A 16,421-nucleotide genomic window follows, 5' to 3' on the forward strand; every position below is an offset into this window, starting at 1 on the left:
CCGGCCATCAGCGTCCCTCGTAATATTTGCGCTTGTGCAAAAAATATCTCGACATTATTTCAGTATTTAAATCCCCGTGCGTGATTTATTTACGTAGGAAGCGAGGAAGCGAGTCGATCACGTTGCGCCGATATCGCGCGGATCGTCGGCGAAATTGAAAAATCTCGGTGAGAGGCGCACGGATTACGGCAAAAGGAAAAAGGGAAGGGACGAGTAAGAAAACAGGGTCGTGGCGATTCGTCAGTCGAGCGGACGTCACTATTTCGTCCGCCCGCGAGGACGAACGCTTGAAAAAGCGGGGCAGCGCCAATCGCCGGCGCTGTCCTAAAAGGAATCTGGCGAAACGAACAGCCAGAAACGCGTAATTTGATTTCGCGCTCGTGCCGCGGACGTATGTAAACACGCGGGGTGATTGCGTCACGGGCTTCGTCGTCGTCGTCGTCGTCATCTACGTCGTCTACGTCGCCGTAAAAGCTCGTAAAATGTCGCATCGGACCCTCTTCGTCCGACCGATCTATTTTCGTCGCACGCAAAGTAGACAAGCAGAAGGAGCAGAGAAAGGAGAACAGAGAGGAAGAGGCGCACGACTATTCGCCAAGGACGCGCAATTAATCACCGCCGATGCTTCGTTTACCCCGGGGCTAAGTTGCAAAATTATTTAATATCGGAGAGCAGTCGCGCGGACGAATTCAGCGTTTCGTGTAGGGGGAGAAATGAATTCGAAGCTCGATTATATTAACATCGGGGGGCTGTTCGACGCCGAGCGTCAAAGATTCGAGCACTTCGAGGAATTTCGGAAAATTACGGCCCGCCTACACCGCATCTTGTACCCAGCGTCGACATAATCCGATTTCACGTGTGCATGGCGAATTATGCACACGCACGTGTGCATATACACGCACGTCTGTGTGTGTGTGTGCGTGCGCGACTGCATAATGAGCCGTAGAACGTTAATGCGAAGCGATTGCCAATTAGCATCGACGCGGCCAATACCGGCGGCTCATAACGGTGCAGAGACAAGGAAGAAAAAACAGGTATCCGACGTGAGCCTTGTTTATCGTAGGTTACAAGGTGTACACGCCAACTTGCTTGCTTGCCCGCTCCGTGAGACAACGCTCAGAAATGATCGAAGCGGAGATTTGGAGGGGAAGAAGGTAAGGACGAGACCGGGGCTCCGTAATCCGCAAAAGACTCGCTGCGAACGTCAAGTCATCTGCTCTGGCTGGACCCGGATCTCAGGGGCGACGCTGAGGAGAGAAATGACGCTGAGATCCAGCGAGCGATACCCAAACTCTTCCGCAAGATAGCAGGAGCCTCCGTTGTGCTCTCGAGTACTTTCAGCGCGATCGTGTCGAAGTTCAACAACCAGCGAGATTACGCGCGTTACGTTGCGTCGGAGAAGAACGTTTTCTTAAAGCGCTGGCGGGAAGGAGGGAAGGGGGAGGGGACAAAGGGACGCGACACCTAGCACACCCCCGAGATCATCAACATCGAGTATCGAGCGCCAACGTGCCCCGGCGCAGAGTATCCCGCGAAAACAACTCGCCGGTGACGGTGTATCCTCCCTCCCGAGAAACCTCGCCCCGCCCCCCCGTCGAACTTGCTCCGAAATTTTCGCGAAAGTTTCTCAGAATTTCGCGGCGGAGCGAGTTCGCGCCCGAGGCTAGAAGGAATGACATTTGAGGGCGCGTCGCGCCGCGTCACGTCGACGTACCGCACGTCACGCTGCGAATAACAATCACGTCGCGCGCGCGCGCGCGCGCGCCTGATAGTTAAATTTCGCGACGTACACATACACTTGCACACGTCCACGCACATACGTATACGTGTGCACATGTATGCACATCATGCCTGAAAACGCACCGCGCATATGTGTGTTCGATTAGGGGGTGCCATACTCGTCGTCGGCTCCCGATGAGCAAGGACGCGCGCGGGTTCGCGCACGCAAGAAGCGATCGATCGAGCGCGCGTGCTATCATCGGATATCGACGCCGGTGCTCGCGAAATGCCGAAGCCGAAAATCTTTCACAAGGGTAGGTAGGCAGACACGCGGGGGATGCTGCCTGCTTGTCTGCCTGCCAGCCTGCCTGCCTGCGTCCGGGACCGTGTTACACACTCTCTCTCTCTCTCTCTCTCTCTCTCTCTCTCTCTCTCTCTCTCTCTCTCTCTCTCTCTCTCTCTCTCTCCCTCTATCTCTCCTCCTCCCTCCCTCCCTCTCTCTCTCTCTCTCTCTCTCTCTCTCCCCCTCCGGCGGCTGTTATCGATCTTCCCGGAGCAGCGCGCGCGTGAGGCAGAGAAATAGAGTGTGTGAGAGAGAGAGAGAGAGAGAGAAGGCGGGGAAGAGAGAGAAAGACAGAGCGGGAGAGCGAAAGAGGGAGAGAATGAGAGTAAGCCCGCGCACACGAGAAGACGTCTCTCCTCGGTCTCTCCCTGCCGCACGTGCGCGCACATACACACACACACACACACACAGGTGCTGAGGATTACATACACACGCACACACACCCACAGAGAACCCTCACAAGCTAGCAAGTGTCTGCACACCTCATCCACATGCGCGAGCAAGTTGCTATCTAACTCGAGCGATAGCCACAGCAAGCAGGGGGACGATAAGCGTCCGGAAACATCACGCACACCGGGATTGGTACCTGCTGAAGCAACACACACATACACACACCCACACCGAGAAGGTAGCACCAGCACTATCAGGTGCGGTCCCACCACCCAGACGACGAGCGCGTCTATGAGGCTCACGTGCGCGCGCACACACACACACGTACGAGCGAGCTCACCGAGCCGACACACACGCACGCACGCGCCATACACACAGGCAGCCGGATACATCCACGGCCATCATCCACGTTCGATGCGGAGATAGTATCCCAAGACGGACGAGCGGACGGCGCGCGTACGAGACGCGCGCGGCGCGGCGACGAGGAGGAACCCGTGGGAGGCTCGGGCGCGTAACCAGCCGAGCTCCGCTCCGCTCTCCTCCTCGCGAACACCCGCGCCTGACCCGAGAGGCTTCAGTAAGCTCGGAGCTTTCAAGCGGTCCATAGCCGCTTCTCCACATCGAGCTTCGCGCTCCGACATCCGCGGCGCGGAACGTATATGCGAGAGCGTCGCCGATCATCGCGCGTCTCAGCGATTCCGTCGATCGTCCACCAAGGGGTGCCGTCCTACCCCGGTACCCTCGACGTACTCGGAAATTGGAGCGAATCCGAAGCGGAAACCGTTCCGCAGGGAAGAGTGAGGTGGATAGAGAGAGAAAGAGAGAGGGAGTTGAGAGAGAGAGAGAGAGAGAGAGAGAGAGAGAGAGAGAGAGAGAGAGAGAGGGGGAGAGAGGGAGAGACTGTGTGTGCCGAGCGAGTGGAAACTGCGGAGCCAGCGAGTTGATCCTGAAATATGACACTGAAAGGACGAGGTGGTCCTTGGAGGGATGGTGATTCGGGGGTGAGTCGCGGGAAAGAGGATCGGCTCGAGGATCTTTGCGGGATCGACGAGATTCCGCGATAATTGCTGGACGCTCCCCAGCTGCCGGCTAGTCGGTCCACCCGGGAGCTTCTTCGGCGTTTCCTACCCTCCCCGTTGATCAGCCTCACAGGACGATCTCGCCGGCCGCGGAGGAGGAAGGATGAGGACGAGGAAGAGGAGCGTCTCGCGAGGACTCGCCGGCCGACGCGGCTTCGAGTTGGCGATCGAACGTCGGGCTGCGCGTTGATCCTGCCGCGAGATCGCTGGGATCCTCGTCGCCCGGAGGTTGCGAGGGTAGGCCGTGGGGGATTTTCTATTTGGGGCCGACGGCGTCCTCCTGTGGGGACGATCGAAGTCCTCCGCAGGCGATGGTCCTGCTGGCGGAAGCTGCCGCGGCTCCTGCAGCCGTGTCCTCGCGGCTCCTCCTTCGGGGCCCGATCACGCATGGTCTCGCATGGTGAACCAGTCGCGACCTCGGCGGAGGTCGCGGGGCAAGGAGCGCGGGAGGGTGGGGGGAACTCTCTAATCAGCCGGTGCGCTGCGGTAATTAATCTCCGCGCTAATTAAATAACGATACGCGCCGCGGTAGGAGCTCATTAAGTGGCGGGTGACCGCGAGACGCTGGCTGGGAGACGAGGTGGCAAAATCGGCTCAGGCCCGAATCCGCTCGAGGCCCCGGCGCGGCGAGATGATGAGGAAGCCGACGAGGACGCGAAGGTTCGCGTGCCGTCGGACACACCGCAGGCATATCGAGCGCTGCCGCCGAACCTGACCAAGTGAGGAGGAAAAAAAAGTACGCGGCTTACGTTCGCGAGTACGCGTCTGCGTGATCGCAGCCGACGGTGCTCCCGAATCCCTGCGAGTCCTCGCCGACGGTGATTCGCGCGAAACAGCGTCTCCCTCACGTTCGTCCTTTCCGTCCGGTCGCGCGCGATTCGCGACGTGCGGCCGCGGGGGAGCACGTTGCATCCGAGAGGCGTGAGAGATCGGCGAGATCGGTCCGACGAAGGAGGTGGGACGTGACCGGTCGACCACCGTCGACGTGTGTGCGAGTCGCAGGTGGCCCGCAGGATCGGCGTCGAGCAGATCGACGTCGTCCTTACGACAAAGGCACGCGCGAAGGAGGTATGTTTATCGGAGGCGACGTGAAGTGTGCTCGTGTTGAAGAAGAATAGTGGCCGGGAGACGCGACGTAAGGGGGGGGGGAATGTTACGGCACGCTGAGACGATGATGATGTCTGCTCGACGCGATGACCGTCGATCAAGGACTCGATTGTCCATAAAGACGGGCTTTCATGCGCGGTGTCGAGAAATCGCGAATGACATTTTACAGGAGTGATGGCTATTTCGGGCCGGACGTGCGGCTGTGCTGCGCTCACAAGACGCTCTTTGCCAATGTTTCATCGCTGCTGCTGCAGGTGAGCTGTATTTATGCGGCTTATTGTGCAAGAGAGAGAGAGAGAGAGAGAGAGAGAGAGAGAGAGAGAGAGAGAGAGAGAGAGAGAGAGCGAGAGGTGGGGGGGGAGAGATCGCGTCGCGATCGAATTTGCGTATCGGAGAATGGATTTTTCCGCCCGCGAATCGAATATTCACGCTGCTGGCATAAATACTTGACGAGAGCGCCGCTCTCTCTCTCCCTCTCTCTTTCTCTCTCTCTCTCTCTCTCTCTCTCTCTCTCTCTCTCTCTCTCTCTCTCTCTCTCTCTCTCGACAGCTCTCGGCAAATTCGAAGAGAATCGCTTCTTTTTCCTCGTTACAATTTAAAAGGCCACGACGAGCTAGCTAGCTCGAAGTCGAGAGCCTCGATGCCGGAGTCTCCATGCGCAGCGTAAGCACGTGCTCGTCACTCTTTCTGTTTTTCCGCTTTCTTTGACGGTCTGACGTGGTGCGTCAGTCGGAGACGAATTTGAAAATAGTTCGCGATACACACGCGCTTTGAACAACAACGCAATGACATCCCGCGTCAGCTCGCACACACAGAGAAAGAGAGAGAGAGAGAGAGAGAAGCGCATATCGTAGCGAAAATAACTGCAGCGTGATACGCGCGACGCGCTTAAATATAATATAATGAGCAACCTCTGACGATGAGCGAGAATGTCTTATTGAACGTGCCGCCGTGCCGTCCGACGTCATGACATTCCAATTATCCTCGCAGTCTCGATTCCGACTTGACGGGTAAAATGTCGCGCGAGAGCGCGAGGCGCGCAGGCGGGCAGGAGGATAATCATCGACAGGAAACGTATTAACAAGGGACTTAATACGAAGCGGTTATTCTCGTGGAGAATTGCAGACGGCGACGGGGCGGCTCTCGTGAATATTGAATTGCGTAATTTCATAATTCAGTGATTAGACGTGGATTTCCCCGATGGGTCGTTGCCTTCGATCTCCGGGGACGAAAGAGGACGAAAACGCGCAAAGAGGGTGGTTTATTTAGCGGGGGTGGTGGCGGCGGCGAAGGTGGTGGGTGCGGGGTGGTGGCGTCCGTGCGCGAGTAACACAAGTCATAGCAATGAAATAGGAAATTCATGGGATCGCCGTCGATCCACGACATTTGTAGATGACGTTCCGGGCATTCAGACGGGGCTCATAAAATCTTAAAGTGTTCCCCGGCATTTGTACGAAGCCTCGTCCGGCGATATAAGCGATGATCGAAATGACGATCGAGTTACGGCGCGATGCCGAGTGCGAATTACGTTAATCGACGTTACTGATTGTTACAACGAAGTTGGAATACGCGCGAACTCATTGGCGGGTTTTTTTGCAATGCTGTCTCTTAGATACGGTAAACGTTGATTGTGAATGCTGTTGGTCGCGTACATTGCGACGTTATTTCCCAGCGAGTAATGTTCGACGATTTACGTTTACCGTATCTGAGAGATACGGTATTGCGAAAATTTTCTGGTTTCACGTATTTTATTTTACGGTATTTTACTTTACGGTGTGTTTACACCGTAAAGTAAAATACCGTAACCGAAGAATACCGTCACTCTATTACTGCCATTATTCGACAAGTTGTAATTGTCTCTACGAGTAGCGACAAATTGCAAATAAGGAGAGAGAGAGAGAGAGAGAGAGAGAGAGAGAGAAAGATGGATGGATGAATAGATAAAAAGAGAGAAAAAGCGGCAGAGGGTGAATTGGCGCCACGAACAAATTCGCGAAAACTTCTTTCAGATTCGAGTTTGCGCAACTCGCAAAGGCGCGTGCAAACGCCGGAAAGCGAAGGGGCAGCGGGACGTGAAGCTTCCTCATTCGCACGGCTCTCGTCGCGAGCATAACTGAACGTTCCTATTGCGCCCGATGCACGTTACATTAAGCTCAAGGTGATATGGAAGCAGAAGTCGAAGTGGATGATGAGTTGTCGGAGGCCGCCGACATGGAAGTAATTAAACAATTTGCATTAATGCTTTCGCCGCGTTGTAACCGTGCGGCTGCGTTTCGACAACGCCTGTGAACACACCGAGTCGACGATCGGGGCTCGAGCGTGTTTGCCTGACGACGTGGAAATTGCTTGCAAAAAGAAAAGAACCGGAAATAATGCTCGTAAAAGCGAGATTCGTAAGAAATCACGACAATCACGGACAATCTGACAGCCGACAGTCGGCAGAGAATCGCAATCCGCATGAGAATCCGGATGTCGCCGCTCTTGGCGAGACGCAGCCGGAAGTCGCACAGACTATCACGCGCGATTTCCCGAGCTAACCCGAGCTAACTCGCGAACGCGGTGCAAAGTCTCAGGTAAAAAAATTCGCGCACGCGAACCGCGAATGATACCCGCGATACCTATCGTAGGCGAATCACAACAACAACATCGAGAGCTTCGAGACCATGAAGATCTCGACGAAGCCGATGTCCTCGCGGGCCCCGGAGAAGGACGAGTGTCCCCTGGTGCGCTCGTCCAATCCCCAGGAATCGCAACACGCGGCCGATCCCGCCGGTAACAGTCCGGGAACACTGAAAACGTCCGCGCTACCAGAATCAAAAGTAGTTCCCCTAAGTACAAGCACAAAGACTGACGTGAAGGAGGGCGAGATCGCCAGGCTATGCAGGAGCAAGAGGGTCAGCTGCCAGGACACCATACATGAGTACGACGAGGACGACAGCCTTACCATGGACAGGGTCGGCAGGTAACTCTAATCGAGGAAACGACCTCGAAGAACCGCGATCGCGCAAACATGTCCTTTTTACTAGTTTTTAGACTTTTGCGGCCATTGATACAATCAGGGTGCGTTTCTTCCGGATGGAACTACGAGCTCCGAGCCCTGATGATGCAAGCTGCAATGTTTGCAAAACGTCGGCACGAAGCTGAATAAAAACGCGGTATCCATCCGGAAGAAACACACCCTGAATGTCCTTTTTCTATACACTTTTCGTCTTTCGTCACCGTTCTGTTGCTTTCCACGACGACCCCTCGCGGCGCAAAGGTACCTGGAGACCCACCCTGCTCTGGTAGAGATGTGGCTGCGGAAGAACGCGAGTTCCCAGCTGCGACAACGATTGCAGAGCATATGTAGTAGTATGCAGCAGCAGACGCAGACGAGGACGCCGAGCACGTCGAGCGTGCGTCAGGAGGAGAGCCTCCTCGGACGCGGCAAACGCAACAGCGTCACGTCCGATCTCTTCCAAACCTGGCTGGCCTCGAGTTCACCTGCCAAGCGTAGCAAGAGTCCCAACAGGTAACAATAACATAGCGATGTCGTCTCGCTATTTTACGCTTTTATGAAGAAGAGGGGAAGGGGGTAGGACTTTTGCCGATCTGACCTAAATGAGCCAACGAGAAGCGACCTCGAGCGATCCTTGCTATGCCACCATCTTCTAGGACTCACAGCTCGCTGATGGGTCGTCGTGAAGAGCTCGGCAGACTGGATGAGAGCGACCTGTTCATGGAGCTGATCAGGGACGTGGCGAACGAGCTTGACATCAACGTGCTCTGCCACAAGATCCTGGTGAACGTCGGCCTACTCACGCACGCCGATCGCGGCAGCCTGTTCCTGGCGAAAGGTCCCTTGGAGGACCGGTACCTAGTGGCGAAGCTGTTCGACGTCACGCAGGACACCGAACTCGAGGAGGCCGTACAACGGGCTAAGAACGAGGAGATTAAGATACCGTTCGGGGTCGGTATCGCCGGTTATGTGGCGCAAACTAAGGAAATTATCAACATCAAGGACGCTTACAAGGTTTCACCAACTTATACTTTCTCTCGGGGCGGGGGGGGGGAAGAGGGAGAGGAGGAGAAGAGGGTGCGATCGATACGCACCGTGCTGCGCGTTTACGCACGTTGAACCCTCCGTCGAAACGATCTTCCACGACGCTGTAATTAATACGACGAACGTCGCGCGGTAGAGAGAGAGAGAGAGAGAGAGAGAGAGAGAGAGAGAGAGAGAGAGAGAGAGAGAGAGAGAGAGAGAGAGAGTGATTGAGTGAGTGAGTGAGTGAGGGGGAGAGAGAGAGAGAGAGAAAGATCGCGTGATTAACTCTCTAAATAGTCGGCCTACCCGACGACGGCCATTAATTAATCGACGTTACAAGTTTACACCTTTAGCGCTGTTGTTGTCGTCGTCGTCGCCGTTCTTGTCGTTGACATTAACACGGATATTTTCGTCGCGTTCCATCAGGATCCGAGGTTCAACAGCGCGATCGACATGCGGACCGGCTACAAGACGACGTTGATCCTGTCGATGCCCATCTGCAACTACGAGGGCGACGTCATCGGGGTCGCTCAGATCATCAACAAGACGAACGGTAGCAACGAATTCACCGAGAGGGACGTCGAGGTGTTTCAAAGGTGCGTATGCATGCGTGTTTGTGTGTGTGTGTGTGTGTGTGTGTGTGTGTGTGTGTGCACGCACGCGTTCGTATCGTGCGCGCATTTGATGTCGAGAGCGAATATCGAAGGGGTATTTTGAGAAAGAAGTGATCGCACGGCATCGTACGATCGCGCGTAGCAACGATCGGGACGGGAGAGAGACTGGGAGAGAGAAAAAGAGAAAGAGGGACGAGAGGAGAGAGAGAGAGAGAGAGAGAGAGAGAGAGAGAGAGAGCATAGTTACATTAAACTGATATTGCATAACACAAGGCCGCCGCGCCATGTTACAAGACTCCGCGCGATCGCCGTAACGCAATTATAATCGGCGCCGCGCGCGATCGATACGTTTATTAATACGAACCCCCGTCTAATTTTACGGCGCATCGATTATACCTCAGATACCTCACCTTTTGCGGCATCGGGATACAGAACGCACAATTGTTCGAGCTGTCGGTGCAGGAGTACAGGCGCAATCAGATACTCCTCAACCTGGCGCGGAACATATTCGAGGAGCAGAACAATCTCGAGTGCCTCGTCACGAAGATCATGACCGAGGCGAAGGAGTTGCTCAAGTGCGAGAGATGCGCCGTTTATCTGCTGGATTTGGACTGCGGCGAGGCAGTAAGCGCACTTTTGCCCGTGTGTGCACGAGAACCTACGTGTGATGCTAGCTTGCAACGATCTTATCACCGAACCGTGACGAGGTCGTGGTAGGAAATGCAAAAAACGTAGAGCCTAGAGTGGAAGCGAGAGAGAGAGAGAGAGAGAGAGAGAGAGAGAGAGAGAGAGAGAGAGAGAGAGGGAGGGAGGGAAGGAGGGAGGGAGAGAGAGAGATCTCGCTCTTTTTTCGCGACACAAAAATTTCGACTTTCGACCTCGCTCTGACATTTCAATCTCGATTCTTTCGCGCGACGGCGTGATGTCTCATTGTTGCCACTCGACCGACACGCCGCGCCGAAACGAAGCATTCTCAATTTGCAAGAGCAGACGCGAACGCGATTAATTAGGCGGATTAAATTAATCGAACGCGCCTGGCGCGCGGCTATTAAAAGCACGGCGAGAAGAGATTTTCCGCGTCTCGTTTCAGGGCCATCTCGAGAAAATCGTCGAGCGGCCCGGGAAATCGGTGCAAGAGAGCAGAAAGCCGCTGTCGAGGCGAGAGGTGAGTGACACCGCCACGTGTTACTCGAATTCGTAAGTCTTGATGATGATCTTTTTCTCTTTCCTGGCGGCTCAGAGCAACAACATCGACATGGAGGACATTATAAAACAGCACGTGAGTGATCTCCGACCTCCCATTGAGCGAAACACGAGCGAGCGCGAAGCACGGATAAATGTGAACATGCAATTTTGTTTTCCAGCGGCTTCGATAAAAAACGAGCGCACCTCCGCCATTTCCTCACGCTCAATTCACGTGACGTTCATCAATGCTTCGATAACTCGACAGCTACACTACTTTTTTCACTCTCGCCTATAAACACCACTCGTTTTCACACACACGCGCGCGCACACACACACACACACACACACACACACACACATGCTTTCGCATCAGGAGACTGAGACTAGAAAACGATCGCTTTAAAGACGACAGCGCGATGCCAATGACGACAGAAAGAAATCGCCGCGATCGACGAACCCGAATCGCGACAATCTTTCACAACGTCGTTCCGTCTGCTTCTCAGGCGTCCACCGACGGCAATAAATTCACCATGGTCTTCGAGATGGAGAACGAGACGCAGGAAGCTCGAATCTATCGACCAAGCACGAGCGACCTGTCGAGTTCGTTGGGACAGATCGCGAGGTACGTAGCCGTGACCGGGCAGATCCTCAACATCGGCGACGTCACGACGTGGCTGAAGAAGGACGTGATGGCGAACGGGAGAGAGCCGATCAGGAGTATCCTGTGCATGCCGATCGTCAACGGCCAGAGGATCGTGATCGGGGTGGCTCAGTTGATCAACAAGGTTCGACCACGTCACGTTGTCGATGATCTACGCGAAAGGGAGGGAGGGGGGGGGAGAGAGAAGATCGATCGTGTTCTTTCACGTGGCAACGACAAAGCGCGTTTTGACCGCGTTTGGAGAGAAAATTTCCGGTTCTTGGAAATCGAGTTCACCTCGCGAGCAGCAGAAATTCGATTTCCTTCCAAGCAGAGGACGAGTTTCGCTCGTCCATTGTCACGCTGCTAATTCAAGCGATCTCTCTTCCCCGCGCATGCGCCCCCGCTGCTTCGCTCGCTCGCGAAAGTCGCGAGAGCGTCCTTCCCCTTAATTACAAGGTGCATACATTGTTGCTCAAGCACCAATTAACGAGTGTCAAGCGTGGCAACAATGTGTCGCGTGTGATTACATAATCTCGGCAAGATAATCGGGAGGGACGAGAGGGAGGACTGACAGGGAGAAATTGTGCGCAGGACAACGGCACGTCGTTCACCGACTCGGACGTCTCGATATTCGAGGCGTTCGCCATCTTCTGCGGCCTCGGCATCCACAACACGCAGATGTACGAGTCCGCCTGCAAGCTGATGGCGAAGCAGAAGGTGGCCCTCGAGTGCCTCAGCTACCATGCGACCGCCAACAACGAGGACGCCCTGAGGCTGACCTCCGACTCCATACCATCCGCGGAGACGTTCAATCTCTACAGTTTCACCTTCATCGACTTTGATCTCACCGACGACGACACGTGTCGCGCCACCATCAGGATGTTCAAGCAATGCGATCTGATACAGAAGTTTCACATACCGTACGACGTCCTGTGCAGGTGGATTCTCAGTGTGAAGAAGAACTACAGGTGGATATAACGATCGTTCTTGCCTACAACCTCCGCTTCCGCGACCGCCTTCTCGCGCCACGACGAGATTCAAGCCGGAGATCGATAAGCCGTTATTGCGCGTCAAATAATTAGAACTTTGTGAATCTCTAATTATCAATCTGCAATTCAATACGCAAAATATTGATTCGCATGCAGCTGGGCAACAATCAATGAATAGTTACCTAACCTGATATGAATAACAATCCATGAATAAGTCTACGATTAATTGTGTTCTCAAGCAGAAGTTGCAAATAATTTACGATTCCAAGTACCGGCCTTAATTTCGTCTTCAAAGTAATTTAGCCGCTGTTTCGCCGCGTTTCATTATCCAGTCCAACACGTCTCTCTAAAGCCTTCTCTAAGTCGGAGTCTCTCACTAATCAGACCAGTAAAGTACCACAACTGGAGGCATGCGCTGAACGTCGCGCAAACGATGTTCGCGATGCTGAAAACCGGCAGAATGGAGCAATTCATGACCGACCTAGAGATCCTGGGACTGCTGGTGGCGTGTCTCTGTCACGACCTGGACCACCGCGGCACCAACAACGCCTTCCAAACGAAAACGGAATCACCCTTGGCGATCCTCTACTCAACGAGCACGATGGAGCACCATCACTTCGACCAATGCGTCATGATCCTGAATTCCGACAGCAACAACATCTTCCAGAGCCTCTCTATGGAGGACTACAGGCGGGTGATGAAAGTCGTGGAGAGCGCCATCCTGTCGACCGACCTGGCGATGTACTTCAAGAAGAGGAATCGCTTTATGGAGGTGATCGACGAGGGCGAATTCGACTGGCAGAGCGAAGAGAAGAAGGAATGTAAGCGAATCGCCTTTTCTTTACTTTTCGTATACTCAGGCGTTACCATCGCCGCCGATTGCGCAAATCGCGGCCATTACCGTTCGGTAACCAGTCAAAGTTTCCCACACAACTAATCGATTGTTCCCTCGCACACAGTACTATGCGGCATGATGATGACGGCCTGCGACGTGAGCGCTATAGCGAAGCCCTGGGAGGTGCAGCATCGCGTGGCGAAGCTGGTGGCCGACGAGTTCTTCGACCAAGGTGACCTGGAGCGGTTGCAGCTGAACCAGCAGCCGGTGGCGATGATGGACCGCGAGAGGCGGGATGAGCTGCCGCAGATGCAGGTCGGCTTCATCGACGTCATCTGCTTGCCACTCTACAAGGTCATGTCGGAGACGTTCCCGTGGATACTGCCGCTGTACGAGGGCACGATGGACAACAGGAAGCACTGGCAGGATCTCGCGGAGAAGGTCGAGATGGGACTCACGTGGATCGACCGCGACACGATCGAGGAGCCGGTGGAGGAGTTCGTCTCCTACGAGCCCAAGGACATCGAGTTCACGGTCACGACCTTGAACTGCACCCACGCCGAGAAGAAGGAGGTGCAGCCGGACAAGTCGACGCTCGGCAGGTTCGCCTCGCTGAGGAAAGGCGGCCGCACGTTGAGCAAGGGTGTCCGCCACCGCATCAGCAGGTCGCTCTACGCCCGCAGCAGCTCCGAGGACGCCGGCAAGTCGAAAGCGTTGCTGCCGGAACGGAAGAATCGGAACAAGCTGTGCCTGCTCATTTGACGGCTAACCTCGACGACGCTCGAGAGCATACCGGAGTGATGGCTACACACAACGTGGCGATACTTGGAAACGAGTATTTAGTTGCACTCGTCGCGGCTTCCAGGTCATGGGCGACAGGCAGCCTTTAACGTTAGAATCGCCTGGGAAGTTGCACGGGCGAAGGAACCGCGGCTATCAACGTGGAACACGAGGGTGAACCTTTAGGGTGAACCTAGAAGTCGCTCTTACGACGATAGCAGGCGATAGCAGCAGGCAGGTGAAAGCGTGACCGGCAGGAGGCATCGCCGTCGTCTGCTTGGTTAACGCGCTAGACGGAGGATCGTTGTCGGGAGATACCACAATGATCCCTGATAGATCGTCCAAGGAGGACTATTCAAAGTGTTCTTTGCAGAAGCGGAGTACTTACGGGAAATGAATCCTTATCAAGAACTCTCTGGGAGGAGAGAGATGATGGAGGAAAGTATCGTAACGCGACTACCTTGCAGTCCCAAGTAATCATTCGATATGGTTTCGAGAGGATTGGAGGAAGGACGAGCACCGGGAATGAAGAACGATGAATCTCGCGACTCATAAGGAGCGACCGCTCGAGACGAGTTCGACTGGATCTCGAAAGATTGACAATATCGACGGCGGGGAGACGCAGCAGCCGTCGGGTCGGGAAATGTTTCGATGCGGAGGATAAGCGAGGACATACAACTGAGGTGGATCCAAAGACGAGCAAGGACGCGAACTACCGACGGATCGGTCGAAATTTGCTGAAACAGAAACGCGAGTCATCGGTCCCGACGAACATGTCCATTGTGTCAGACGTAGCAAACCGACGAATCAAAATGCCGAAGTAATAACGCTAATGGCGAACCCTTTGCGGTGTGAGAACGTGTGAGAACAACCGAGCATGCACCCGAAAAGGAGAAAAGAGGAGGAGGAGGAGGAGGAGGAGGAGGAGGAGGAGGAGGAGGAGGGAGGAGGAGGAGGGAGGAGGAGGAGGAGGAGGGAGGAGGAGGAGGAGGAGGAGGAGGAAGAGGAGGAGGAAGAGGAGCAGCAAGCAGAAAGAGAAAAGAAGGAAAAAAGAACGAGAATAAGGAAGCGGAAGAGATGATCTCACGAGAGAGGAGAGTCTCTCGCATCGGCTCCCGAGAAGACTGTTGCCCGTAGGTCTTAAGGCGATAACATGTAGACGGTACTTGCGTAAAATATGTACATTTAGTCGATGGCTAGGTAGTTAGAACACGGTCGGTCGTTGCACCTCACAACGACATTGCTCATAATCGCAATCGTAGAGCGCGAAGGAGTGTGCTGTGTGTGCATGTGAACGTCGTGACGTCGGGGCGTCGGATGACGAGTTCCATTTTGACAATCTTTTTGTATCACATCTCGATATCTCCTAGATTAATATACACGCATACTATATATATATATATATATATATATATATATATATATATACAGTTCGGCAGAGAGGGAGGGAGGGATCGGTGACACATGCTTACAGCTCGTAAGGATATAGCGTGCGAAGACGAAGGACTCGCGAATATGCTGCTCCACGATACAAGCGCGAATTTTGCACTGGGAACGAGCGCGAATTGCAAATTATATAATCGCGAATCTGCGGATTGCAAATTATAATTGCCGCTTCGCGGGGCGATCGCTGTAAGCGTTCGACGCGGTTCTCAAGGTAACGAGAGAAAGTTGCTCAAGTCACTTTAAGTAAATAAGTTTCGAGCATTTCGGACCTTAGGAGCGAAGCGGGGCTTTGAGAGGGAGAAAGTACATTCTCGTATTTTGTATAAGCGTACAATCCCGGCTAAATCTGAAGCGTTTTGAATTTTCTAGACCACCACGGGGCGCTCGCGCATTAAGCGAGCGGATCTCAACTGTTCTAAATTCCCCGCAAAAATCTTCTGTGTGTAACGTTTCAGTTGTTCCTATCTGAAGAAGAAGATACGCCGAAGAGAAAAATTCCCCGTGTGATTTTCCCCCGACAAATTCGGAGCTGACTTGAACGGTCGGGGTGGAAAGACGATCCACACGCGTTCTTCGACGCGCGATAACGAAATCTCGCGAACTTGATGAGGGTTGTTCCGCATCCGCGGTTTCTCCAGCGTGAACCTCGCATCGCCGAATACGGAAGTAATCCACGGACGAAAGGACGGCCTCGGGTCGTTAAATCGAGAGCGGAACCGCTCGCAATCCGCTCGCATTTGCGACTTCAATACTCCGTCAACAATCGAGGTCCTCGGGTTTATTCTTGCGCTCAGTCGCTTATACTTTCTCCGTAGCGCGACTTTTCGACTTTAATCCAATTCATTCTCCAATGGCATCGCTTATACGCGTGTACGTAACGATCGTGGGTACATAGCGAGCGGCACTTTAGTGCCCGTGCGGTAATCAGTGCTCGTAAACGGAGGCAATGATCGGATTAACTCATCCATACGCGCGCGCACGTACGCACGCATGCACGCACGCACACACGCACGCACGCACGCACACAAGCAAGCAAGCAAGCGAGCAAACAAACGTAACTCATGACGCAAGCATGATCGCGAGTCCGCCGATTATTTCCAGTTCGAGTTTTGTACGTTGACCCTTCGCGGGCGATCGGCGAACGTGTTGTCATCGTTTTATGCGTTTCCGTTGCTCCGTCCGTTTGGCGCGTCTCAATCGGATGGCTCCGATCCGTCTTTCGGCAAAGTACGCGGTAATCGAGTCTCGTGCTTCCTTTCTTCTTCAT

General features: G+C 54.1%; 1 protein-coding gene across 2 annotated transcripts; it reads left to right on the top strand.

The window, feature by feature from the left end:
* Window positions 1–3,306: 3,306 nt before the first annotated feature.
* Window positions 3,307–14,154, top strand: Pde6 (phosphodiesterase 6). 2 transcript variants are annotated; one of them, XM_025305131.1, is made up of 13 exons: window positions 3,307–4,892; window positions 6,648–6,855; window positions 7,266–7,600; window positions 7,898–8,149; window positions 8,293–8,650; window positions 9,089–9,258; window positions 9,678–9,900; window positions 10,367–10,441; window positions 10,508–10,555; window positions 10,965–11,246; window positions 11,696–12,072; window positions 12,478–12,914; window positions 13,053–14,154. In XM_025305131.1, exons 2-13 carry the CDS (start codon window positions 6,802–6,804, stop codon window positions 13,688–13,690), a joined length of 3,249 nt encoding a protein of 1,082 aa, XP_025160916.1. In that variant the 5' UTR covers window positions 3,307–4,892; window positions 6,648–6,801; the 3' UTR covers window positions 13,691–14,154. The 2 variants fall into 2 exon arrangements, with proteins under 2 accessions (XP_025160916.1, XP_011142255.1); XM_011143953.3 differs by having other exon boundaries at window positions 10,517–10,555.
* Window positions 14,155–16,421: the final 2,267 nt, after the last annotated feature.

This window comes from Harpegnathos saltator, unplaced genomic scaffold (genome assembly GCF_003227715.2).
Source record: "Harpegnathos saltator strain DR-91 unplaced genomic scaffold, Hsal_v8.6 scaffold676, whole genome shotgun sequence".
Classification (NCBI taxonomy): Eukaryota; Metazoa; Arthropoda; class Insecta; order Hymenoptera; family Formicidae; genus Harpegnathos; species Harpegnathos saltator.